Below are 12888 nucleotides of genomic sequence, written 5' to 3' on the forward strand. Positions count from 1 at the left end.
AATTTTTACTAAACATCTGATACAGAAAAGTTAAAGTATGTGTTTACATTAACCTTACCTCATCTTGGACAGAAGAAATATTTGCAAGAATACTTCAGCCTCACCTTTGTGGGGAAAGTTTGGTAACTTACCTTCCAGATGTAGGCAGCTTCATCACTTGAGCCACTGACTAAAAACTGGTCATCTGGACTAATACTGGACTTAACATAAAAGGTAGAGTTCTGATGTCCATTGAAGACAGCCACTGCCAGAGGAAAAAAAATCAAATTACTTGGCTCTTGTTATTTCCAGTTTTCAAATAAATGCAGAGTATACATGTTCTAACAAGTTTTATTAGTGTACTGATTACTGAAGCAGATGGTCAAGCTAGTCACCAAATAAAAAAGAACTGGACATTGGCAGGAAAAGAATGGAAATCCTAGAAAGAGGCTTTATATTAGACCCAATCTCACAATCTAAGCCCAAATACTTGGTATGGAGCTGGCTGTAGAGAAGAAAGTGATGAAAAATATTCTTAAAGGACAAGAATGGAGCTGGGGTCCAATCCTTTCGTAAAATGCCTTTATTAGACCCTCTCTCCCCACCCCAGGCTAGGTTTTTTCCATTGCATTAAGCATTGATCTTTCCTCCTCTTAGACTTATCTTAAGGATAAATTTCATAAATATCATTTTCTTTCCTCACTAGACCTTATAATGCTTTGAACAGAGGAGGTCTTCAAACATTTGTTGTATGAACATGTAAAAATCAATGAAAGGAGAGTTAAGATTTATGGATAGCTTATCTGAGATGTGGTAACCTTAAATCTAGCACTTTAAATAGGCTGAAGAGTAGAAGTGGCCAGTGGGGTAAGCTATATATTCATATGTAAGATACTCCAGCTAGGTTAGGTTTAGACTCCTCACTATCCAATCTAGCATAATGTGCTTGACAAGTTCTTTTATCCTAAGGAGACCAAAACCTGAGGTCTCTGGCATCAGAATACTACTAGGAAATAAAAGAAAAAAATCTCAGTCATTAGAAAATTTAAGGATACATTTAGGCAGGAAAAAGTATTTCACTCCAATCTTCTAATAGAGGGGAAAAAAGAATTATTAAGGGACTTAACAGCTTTCTGTAAGTACTCACAAAAACACCTTCCTTTTGCTAGAATAACATTGGAAAAAAACCTTTGTATTTATAGCCCTTTAAGAAAAAGCCTGCACATCAAATAACCCCCACATCAAATACTATTACTGTGAAAGTTAAGCAGGATATGAATCAATTCAGATACACATATTATAGAGCTACTATGATAGATAAATCCCCACAAAATAAACAGGCTCCTTTATTCTGACTACAACTCCAAAACTACAATTGTTCATCTTTCTCAACTCTTAGCTACGAATGGAAAACTACAGACCAAATTTCCCACTAAACTCGTAAGTATTCATTGCCCTCTGCTGGCCTAAGAAAGCCAACATAAAGTACACAGTAAATGTTTCAAACCATGTGAAAAATCCTTCTAAAACCTATATTGGCTTTAATTAGTTTAATTTAATCTTTGACAGTTCAGGCTTTTAAAATGTTTCACTAAAGTGCTTCAGAGTCATCTTTATGAGCATCACTTAGTGTAATAAAATGCTGTAAATTAAAAGTATAGGAGATCAAGTATTGAGTCCAGGACCCTTTCTAAAGTTTTGAAAAAGATGAGCAATTACCAGATGTGTCACACACACACGTCTGTCTTTCAATTTCTAAGGAACATACCTATCTATCTACCTACCTACCTATCTATATATGAGAGCCAATCAAATTATTTCAGGAGCACAGGAAAAAGGTTACTAAATTATTAGTAAAGTGGCCTTGGGCATATTTGTTTTAATGGCAGAAGGACAACTAAATTCAAAGCCCTTTTTGGTGCCACACTATAACAAAATGATACAGAAAGAGCTCTTGCACATCTGATAATATAATTAGGCTTTTATCTTTTAGGGAAAAATTTTAAAGAGTCTGTTTTATACGGCTAAATAAATTAGAAGTTGTCCAAGTTCTAATTCCATTCACAAAGACAGCAAGCAAAGTTATAAAACCTCTTCCCTTTTCCAAATACTCTTATTCTTGTTTAGACAACGTCAGACCTAACCCAGGGCACTGAAAATATCAATTGGGTAACTGCCACAGATACCAAAGTCCTAACAATGGCTAGGGGTCAGTCTTTAGAAACTTCTCTAAGAGTCCAGCTAAATTCTGTACTATTTTAAGATTTCTTTTTTATCAACACATCTTACTTTACTGGGAACTGGGTAGCTCTAGGGATTGGTTATAGAATTCAAAGTCAGTTTCTGACAGAGCTATACCAAAGAAGTAGGTTACAAAATATGCAGCTTGCTTAAATAATTGATAATGTTCTTAAAATGATGAAATTCAAATAAATCTCTTAGAGTATGCTTGAAAAACTTTGATTTTTTAAAATGTCATTTATCAGCTTTAAAGTCACATAATTTTCTTTAAGAAAAATAAAAAGGTGAGGTTAGGGAAAACATCCAGAGGTCCCCTAATTTTAATGAACAGCTCCCAAATAGGACAAAACCTGAACAGAACAGCCTTCTCTATCCCACAAAAATTGAGACAATTTTAAGTATACCCAAAGGGGTATAATTTCGGGAGAGACTCACTATTAAGTTACCACACAGAGCAGGATTCTGTTCACTTGTGAAACCATCACAAGGTAAATACATCTATGAAAACATCACTGGAACTAATCGAAGACCCCAAAGTCCTCATATGTCTTCATAAATTTGGTGCAGAAAAAAAGAAAATCAATATTAAATTCTCATTAACAAAAAAAACCATATTAGTTTCCAGGAAAGAGAATCTGAATGACTAAGCTCCTACCTGGAGAAGTCTTTAATCCAGTCATATTGAACATGTAGATGTTGTCATCTGTGCAGTTAGCAAATAAAGTAGAGCCAGTAGAATCCAAAATCAGACTTGAGTATCCTAGAAAAAGGAAACTTTAGTTAGCATGTGCTGATGAAGGAGAGTAGAACTGAGGTGAAAATGATCTTTTTAGATCATTTCACAAGAAGAATCATCAGAATTCTTCTTCCCTAAAGTATATACAAACCAAAATTATTCTTGGGAGTTTCTAACTTTTGAACTTCAAAAAGATACTTCCATATATTAGTTTCTCAAGTCAACAGAGAATAATAGTTGCTGAAAACTAGCTTGCTATTTACTTTAAAAATTTTAACAAAAATTTACATATCCAAAAAAGCCCTACAAAAAAGTCCTAATGAATATGCAAAGGCTTACCTAGTTTTCGAGTGCTGCTACCTGGGTACAGGAAAGACTTGGATGCTATGGGTTCTTGCCGATAAGCAGTATAATTCTTACGTAAATCCCATATTTTGATTACCCTAAAAACCAAGGTAAAGAAATAGTTATTTTGTAGTCCTTCTCCAACACCAATCAGTTTCAACTACATCTGAATGTGAAATGACTTTTAATCTAATTCCCCTGGCACATCAACCAGGTACAGTGAGGATATGTCATTGGGAAACAGATTGAACTATCTCATGCCCTTGTCTCCAATGTCAGGCTAACAATTCTGGCAGAACGGAAACAGATGTGATCTGACCCACTGATGGGTTGCCCTGAGTTTACTTCAAGGGAGCGGAAAAGGAAGATGAAGGTTGACTGCTGATGGTCATTGTTTCATTGTTTTCAGAAAAAAGCACTTCCTAAGCCTTTAACATTCTGCATGTAACCTCTGACATCATTAAGTGCTAAGCTCTGTCCCTATGGTTATATCTCCATATATTAACTCCTTAAGTAATCTAGTCTAAACAAATTTTCCTGTGAAATAAAGTATTTTTTCATTTCATCTATTGGAATAATTTCCTTAATTTTCTACATCTACTTTGTAGGCAACTTGAAAACACAAGCTTGGTTATAAAAGGGAAGTATCCTTGGAAGCAAATCTTTCACAGCCATTTACAAATATAACTAATAACCTTTAGATAATTCTACATTTGTGCCTGAGAATTCAGTCCACAGAAGAGTTTAAGTGTCCAGAGGACACAAAAAAATTCTAGTTTATTAAGCCATCATATTTTTAAATTAAAACTTTTGAAGGGAGGGATGTCTTGGGAGATATAATGGGCAAAACCAGGGCAAAGAAGAGAATTTTAAAAAGAAAGAGCCCCTATACTCAATGAACTTAAATTCCAACAAAGCAAACCATCAAGAAGTATCACAAACTTATTTGGAAGCCAAATATTCAGAGCAATCATAGAAGGAAAGTATGTGAAAGTCTTTAGGCCTATCAATCTAGTTAGATTGCTCCCAGAAATGCCAGTTACATGCCCAGAATCAGATTCCTCCTTTTAGGATATTACTAAACCAGAGAAGATAAAATCCAAAATACAGGCAGGCATACCTCATTTTACTGTGCTTCGCTTTATTGTGCTTTGCAGATATTGCGTTCTTTTACAAATTGAAGGTTTGTGGCAAGTCTATAGGTGCCATTTTTCCAAAAGCATCTTCTCACTTCATGTTTCTGTGCCACATTTTGCTAATTCTCCCAATGCTTCAAACTTTTTCATCATTATTATATTTGTTATAGTGATCTGTGATTGGTGATCTTTGATGTTACTATTGTAATTGTTTTGGCATTTTTTAGCAATCAAATATTTTTATATTAAGGTCTGTACATTGATTATTTTAGACATATGCTATCGCACACTTAGTAGACTATAATGTAAATATAACTATGTAGTAATATAATAAACTATAATATACTAATATAAATACAGCATAATATAAATATAACTTTTATATATACTGGGAAACCAAAGAAATTCGTGTGACTCACTTTATTGCGATATTAACTTTATTGCAGTGGTCTGGAACCAAACCTGCAATATCTCTGATATATGCCTGTAACAGAAATTTTGCTCCTCAAAATAAGAATCCTTGATTAAATTACACTGCACAGACAAGCAAGTTACCCAGCCAGCTTCTCTATAATAGCAGCGGCAGCCAACACTCCTCCTATGTGCTAGAAATGTGCTAAGCGTGATACATTATCTCATTTAATTATTTGAGCAAGAGTCCTAACGAGATATTTTCCAGTGTGATCTGTAATTCCTCTTTTCAGCTGGGTACTCACTATGTTGAAAGTTAAAAGCACACACATTGAATTATAATGGGTCTAGGTGACTTCCCCATCACAGTTCATGAAAGACAGCTCACCAAAAGAACCAAGAAATAAAGACTCGACTTACCCATCCACGGCTCCTGCTGAGACTAATGTATTCTCATCTTGAAAGAGGACCACAGTAACACTCTGCTGGAAATCCTACAGCACAAGGAAGAAAAAGAAAAGAAGGAAATCCTATTTTGGGTATAACAATCTTCACTATCAAGAGACCAAGGTGCTAAAATGATAGCTTTTTCCCCTAAACTGAGTATGACTAGATCTTGCCCTTCCAATAATCCTAGTCAGATATATATGCAGACCAAGAAGCAATTTTAGCAAGAAAATGACCTAAACATCATGTTATATTACATAGTATGAACACTTTGACTCATATTCAGGAAAAAACTGGTGATTAACACAAGATTTTAGTACTTGTCTAAGTCTACTGGCTCTACTTGAAATCATCCCTACTGTCCATCCTTAGGAACCTCATTTAACTTGTACCTGTTTCATCTATAAAATGTTGCCGTCTATCCAGATTGTCACATACGAGTGTCTAAAGAATTGTGAACGAAAGATGGTTACATGCTCTGAAAACTCGAAAGGAGCTAGTAGAGTTTTACCTCCTAATTGCTGTTAAGTTTTCTTGGCTAAGAATCTGATGAAAAGTCTGAAATGTTACTCATTTTAACTTCATCTGGCCTCCAAAAACCACATGCTAACCCTGTCAGTTTCCATTCATGCCCGTGTAATTTTAAGTCCTAATGTTCTAGCAACCACACATCCCCAAAATATTAACTAAGACTCTACAGACCAAGAATACTAGAAAAATAAATAAATTCGAGTAAGAACACTGGTGATTTTTCTTAAAGAAAAAAGCTGTATTATGGGCATTGTTTGAGCTTTGACTATAATATGCTAAAGAGGTACTATATTTTACCCTAGTATTTCTCAAAATATTTTATAATCTTTTGCCAAATATTAAAAAAAATAAAATAAAAAACCCATATCTTTTCTGCAGTTTGTATTATGAAAACAACAACAGGGATTCTTTTCCCCTACAGAATACTGTATCATGGTACTTAATATGCTTCTTCAAACTACCCATCTCCCTTTCCTAATGAATCACATCATACTGTAGATGATGTGTATGCATGGAGATCTCTAGGGATGAGTCTCAGGAAACTGAATTTTTAACATATTTCCCAAGTGACTCTGTTGCACACTAGAGTTTGAGTACCAGTACCGTAGGTACTGAACTGGTATTAAGCAATAAACCAGTGACATCAAGAGGAAATGAAGATTCTCATTCATTGACTGAATCTCTAGCTCCTATTTTATGCCCAATGAATTCCCTAAAATGAGACTCTATGCTACTGTCAAGATCTGCACGCATGTATACAGCTATAAAACCTTACCACAGAAGGAGCAAGCCCTTTTGAATTCTGTTTCTTCTTAGGTTTTGAAGGGGTTTGCTTGTCTAAAGTATTGTGAGCTCCACTGATTTGATTTACTTGCCTATAAAATCCATCTGAAAAATATTCCAAGGTAAATGGTTTAGGTTTCAGAACTTTATTCCCATGCTGAATGTAACATTTATATATAAGATGTCACAATTAATTATATTCTTTATTAAATTAGTGAAATTAGAAGCCAGCAGGGCTACTGTACTACATCTCTTGTGGTGAGATTATGATGTATAAAAAGGAAATAAGCACATGGATATTTATAGCAGCTTTATTCATAACTGCCAAAACTTGGAAGCAACCAAGATATCCTTCAGTAGGGGAATGTATGAATAAAACTGTGGTATATGTAGACAATGATATATTATTCTGTGCTAAAAAAAATGAGATACCAAGCCATAAACAGACCTTAAATACATATTACTAAATGAGAGAAGGCAATCTGAAAAGGCTACATACTGTATGATTCCAATTATATGACATTCTGGGAAAGGCAAAACCATGGAGATAGTAAAAGATCAGTGATTGCTAGAGGTTAGGGGGGCGTGCAGGATGAATAGGTAGAGCACAGAGGGCTTTTAGGGCAGAGAAACTATTCTGTATGATACTATAATGGTAGGTATGTGTCACTATACGTTTGTCACAACCAAGAGAATGTATAATACCAAGAGTGAATCATAATGTAAAGTACAGACGGACACTGGGTGATAATGATGTGTCAGAGTAGGTTCACCAATCGTAACAAATGTCCAACTCTGGTTGGACATTGGACATGTCGACAGTGGGAGAGGCTGTGTGGGGACAGGAGGTATATCAATACAGAGAGAACTCTCTGTACATTCTGTTCAATTGTGCTGTGTATCTAAAATTGCTCTAAAAAATAGTCTATTAGAAATAATTTTTTTTTTTTAAAAAGTGAAGCAGGGAGATGATCATTGCTTTCTGCTTAATGGCATCATGGGGCAATGTGAGTATAATTATATTTAATTTAATCCAATTCTTAAAAGCTCCCAAATTTTTAAAATTAAAATAAAAGATCATGTACTAATAATTTCAATTACATCAATAATTTAGGTAAATGGCATTATAGTTCAGAAGACAATATGAGGTAAATATGGAGGGTAATATTTAAAACAATCACTAAGATCCTGAGAACTGAAGAGAGCAGAATTGGGGTTTATGAACATGTGCCCCCTGGTGGTAATCAGGTGAAATAGTTGATTCTTTCATTCAGAATTATTATGGGGCAATCCCACATATATGAAAATTAAAATGGAACTAGCTTACCTTTTTTGTTGCACCTGGTGTCCCAGACCATAATGTTGCCATCTCTTCCACCTGTACAGAAGACAGCTGCAGACACATAAACAGTTTATCAAGAAGTTAACAAAACCAGTCAGTGGCACATATTTCAATTTAAATTTCCTAGAGTATCTATTATATGCTAGGTACTGTAATTGGCACTGGAGATTAAAAATGATAAAATATATAGCTCAACACAAATAAGAAAACAAAGCTGTGAAGGGAAAGGATGATAAAGAACTCAAAATGCTTATGCTGAGCAAAAACTTGATAGAATAATCCCTCTCTGTAAATTTTCTTTAAAACCACATGAAATACTATACTATAAAGTTGTAGTAAGAATAACGATAAATAAGCAATAACCAAAATATACTGAGTGCTTATTAAGTTTTAGACACTAAATATACTAAGTGCTTTTTAAATAAATGACCTCAGTCCTTGTTATCAACCTTATTAGGTGGGAATTATTATCCCCATTTTACAGATAAGCAAACTAAGGCATAGGGAGGATATGTAACTTGCAAAGGTTATTTTTTTGGCAGTATGTATCCAGAACCCATATTCCAAACCTCCAAGCTGTATTGTCTCAGTATAAAGATACAAACCACATCCACATAAAGTTTGTGAAAGGGGTTGACTCTGGGGATGGAAGGAGGGCAGTGAGCTCGGAGGAGGGAACACAGGGGAACTCCAGTTTATCTGTCATACTTTATTCTCTAAAATTAAACCAAAAAATTCTGCTTCCTGTATGAAAGAGTGAGCACTTATCAAATTAATCCACCTGCTAATGCAGGTGGATTAATTTGATAAGTGCTCTGGTCAAAATACAAAATCAGCTGCTTGAGGGTCGTATAGAGATTGATCAAAAACATACAATTTTTGTAAGGGAGTCAACACCTGAAGCAAGTGACTGGCCTAGGGTAAGTTCCTGATTTTTTGAGGTTTTACCTTGAGAGCAGCCACAGTTGTAGCATCAGAACCAGGCAGCCAAAGTCCCAACAAAAAGACCATCTTTCAAGCCAGAGGAACTAGGAAAAGAGGACAGGGGCAACAGCTGCCAGAGGAAGTGGGGAAGCCTGGAGAGAGCAGAGAAAGGGAAACCCTAATTCTATGTTTAAACTTAGCTCAAGTCTCTGGCTGACCCCCAAACCATATGTGCATAGGAAAGCTAAAAGCAGCTTGCAACTAAGGCTTAAATTAAAGAACTGAATTGAGATCCGATCTTCTGAACTGACTGCCTTCCCACAGGTTTGACATTATGCTATGAGTCTAAATGATTTAACTGCCTGTTAAAACAAAAACACCAACTCTTTCCTGAGCAACATAACAGAATTCAGAGTCCAACACACCATCCCCAATGCCCAGGGTATGATCTTAAATTGCTTGCCATATACAGAGCCAGGAAAATGCGTCATTCTCAAGGGAAGAGAAATCAACAGAGGCCAGCCTCAAAACAACCTAGATGTTGATTTATCAGGTCTGGTTGTAAAACAGATATGACTGTCAAGTGAAATAAAGAGACACTCATAATCAATGAAAAGATGAGAAATCTCAGCAGAGTAACAAACAGAACTTATTGAAAACAAATGGAAATTTTAGAACCCAAGCCCACAACTTCTGAAATGATAAAATTCACTGGATAGGCTTAAGAGCAGAATGGAGAGAACAGAGGAAAAAGTCTATGAACTTGAAGACAGATCAATAGAAATCATTCAATCTGAGGAAGAGAGAAAAATAAGATTGAACATTATGCTAAGTGAAAGAAGCCAACAACATATTGTGTGGTTCCATTTATACGAAGGTGCAGAAGAGGCAAATTATAGAGAGAGAAAGTAGTTCAGTGGTTGTGTAGAGCTGGTAAGACGGAACCTACTGCTAACAGGTTCTGGTTTCTTTTTGGGTTGATGGAAACATTCTAAACTTAGATTGTGGTGATGGCTGCAAAACTCTATAAGAAAATTAAAAACCAGTGAAATGTACACATTAAATGGGTGAATTTTATGGGTGTTAATTATATCTCAAATTTAAGAAAATTGAAAAAGATGAACAAAGCTTCAAGGATTCATGGGACAATTTCAAAAAGTCTAATACATGAGTAATTGGAGTCTCAGGAGAGAAAATTGGGCAGAAAAAATATTTCAAGAAATCACGGCAGAAAAATTCTCAGATTCAGTGACACATATTTGTAAATTTACAAATTCAAAAAGCTCAGCAAGCCTCAAACAGGATAATTTTGAAGGGAACCACGTCTAGACACATCACAGTCAAACTGCTGAAAACCAAGACAGAAAATCCCAAAGGCAGTCAGGAAAAACAACATATTACATACAGGGAAATGATTCAAAGGACCACAGAGTTCTCAACAGAAACCATGTAAGACAGTGGAACAACACCTTCAAGTAATGAAAGGAAAAACCCTGTCAACCTGGATTTTATATCCAACAAAAATATCCTTTAATAATGAAGATGAAATAAAGGCATTTTCATATAAAGGAAAACAAAGGGGATTAATTACAACCAGACTCGAACTGCAAGAAATGTTAAGGGACGTTCTTCAGGCTGAAGAGAAATGATTTCAGAGGACAGGGGAAAGATGGTGCTGCTGGGGGAAATCATGAGTTCAGTTCTGGGTATGCTGAACTTGAAGTGCTTGTAAGAAAAGTGAAAGCTGGAAATACAATCTGGTTCAATATAAGTGGAGCAAAAAACAAAACAAAATTGGAATAAATGAAACTGTCCAGGGAGAAGGCAGACTGAAAGGAAAAGATGGCCAAATACCAAATCCTGGGCCATGTCAACACTTCAAGTTAGGTAAAGAAGTGGAGTTCACAAAAGCAATTATGAAGGAATAAACAGAAATACTGAGAACCAGAGGGAGTGGTATCACAGATTCCAAGGAAGAAAACAATTTTCATGAATTTTTAAATAACTTGCCAGAAGTGTCAAATATTGAACAAGTAGAAGGCAGGGTGATTTCAGGAAGAGAGATGGAATGGATTGAATCAAACTGAGATGAGGACATTTAACCAGGTTTTGATTACTCTTAAGAAACTTAGAAGAGATAGGAAATAAGAAAGGATGATAGCTGAAGGAGAATACAAGGTTAAGATGTTTCTTTCTGGACAGGCCACAGATATGCTTGAGTTTTTCCTATGGAGAAAGAGCCAAGAGAAGGAAAGCTTGAAGACAGAGGAGCTGTGGGGATGTAAGTGATACCATAAGGTCTTGGGGAGGATCAAGAATGTTTCTTAACCTTAGCTGCACACTGGAATCCCTTGAGGAATTTTAACAAAATAGACGCCTGGCCCACCTCCTAGAGATTCACACTTAATTGGTATTTTAAAAAACCTCCCCAATGTGTGTAACTGAGTCACTTTGCTATACAGCAGAAATTAACACAACGTTGTAAATCAACTGTATTTCAATAAAAACAAAACAAAACAAAACACCTCCCTAGGTGACTAATGAGTCAGGGTTGAGAACCAGTGCCCTAGGAAGAAGGATTCGTCTTAAACTGGAGAATGAAGAATGAGAAAGAAGGTGCAAATCTGAAGATAAGTTTGTAGGAGGGGAAATAGAAAAACACTTATAATTATTTTTAATTACTCACTAGAAGTTCTAACACCGATTTTTTTTTTTTTTTTTTTTTTTTTTGCGGTACGCGGGCCTCTCACTGCTGTGGCCTTTCCCGTTGCAGAGCACAGGCTCCGGACGCACAGGCTCAGCAGCCATGGCTCACGGGCCTAGCTGCTCCGCGGCATGTGGGATCTTCCCAGACCAGGGCACGAACCCGCATCCCCTGCATCGGCAGGCGGACTCTCAACCACCGCACCACCAGGGAAGCCCCTCTAACACCCATTTTATCACACAAAACACACATCTGTGAGTAACTGACAATTAGAGATGAAAATATTTTCCATGTTTTCAGGTGGTAGATATTTAGGGAAGGCAAATTCCACTAGTATAACTATGTCCTTTAGTATTATTTGTATCCTGTCCATGTAGGGCTGCAAGAACTAGATCATGATCTTTCCTACCACGTTACCTACAACCCCCCCCCAAAAACCAAACCCCCCAAAAAACCAACCCACTAAGCATTTATATGCTCCTCAGTTTTGTGTTTGTTTGTTTTGGTGTGTGTGTGTGCATTCACATCTCACTTCATTTTTATGCTTACAATGTTTTTGTGAATTCGGAAGTGAAGGTCCTGGGAGATAAAAATGACTGCCCAAGAATTTAAAGGCAGAAAGCAGAACAAAACACAGGGCTTCTATGTATGGTTGTAAAAGTATGCCCTGCACAAGAACACTTGGCTGAGGGGGTAGGGGCTAAAATCTGTGTTTTAGCAACCAAACTATGAGGCCTTGGGGGCAGTGTCCAACCAGACTAATTCACACTAGGGCACCTGTGAATTACTGGGAGCCATGATAAAGGTTACCACTTTTTCTACTAGACCACACTGGCATAGATTCAATGCACAGTTTTAAAAATTAAGCGAAGGGACCGAAAGATATGGTGCTTCCCTTTTTTATTACCCTTTAAATAAACAAATTTACTTTAAGTATTTTATGACTTTAAATTATTTTTATAAACTTACAATGAACTCTGACACAGGAGTGTAGTAAACTAGAACACAAGCATACCTAACTTTATACAACAGATGTGTTAATGAAAAGTTATGCAGAGATAAAAACTATGTCATGTATTTCCTCTTCAAGGTTCCAGTCTCAACAGCAACCAACTGACCTTTTTTAAAGTCCAAACCAGCTCAACAACTCAGTTTAGTACTCCTGAGTGCTCAGGTAAATAAACAAAAACATTCCTTTTAAAAATAGAATATTTTTTAATGATAAAGGGAACTATACTGTTTATTTCTATTATTCCGCGATTAAAATCAGATTGATCAGCCACTTCTTTGAGATGAATGTTTGTTGTCT

The 12888-nt window shown here is 36.0% G+C and overlaps 1 protein-coding gene across 1 annotated transcript in view; it reads right to left on the reverse strand.

Annotated features, from left to right (window-relative positions):
* The window catches only part of DTL (denticleless E3 ubiquitin protein ligase homolog), a gene marked incomplete at its 5' end in the record, with an annotated part of 38540 nt that overhangs the window by 17571 nt on the left and 8081 nt on the right, over positions 1-12888 (reverse strand). The window contains 6 exons of the mRNA XM_079698197.1: positions 132-244; positions 2876-2980; positions 3296-3399; positions 5269-5342; positions 6602-6714; positions 7937-8002. Coding sequence (XP_079554323.1) covers positions 132-244; positions 2876-2980; positions 3296-3399; positions 5269-5342; positions 6602-6714; positions 7937-8002 — 575 coding nt within the window. The remainder of the gene's footprint in view (positions 1-131; positions 245-2875; positions 2981-3295; positions 3400-5268; positions 5343-6601; positions 6715-7936; positions 8003-12888) is intronic.

This window comes from Hyperoodon ampullatus (genome assembly GCF_949752795.1).
Source record: "Hyperoodon ampullatus genome assembly, chromosome: 2".
NCBI classification, from domain to species: Eukaryota; Metazoa; Chordata; class Mammalia; order Artiodactyla; family Ziphiidae; genus Hyperoodon; species Hyperoodon ampullatus.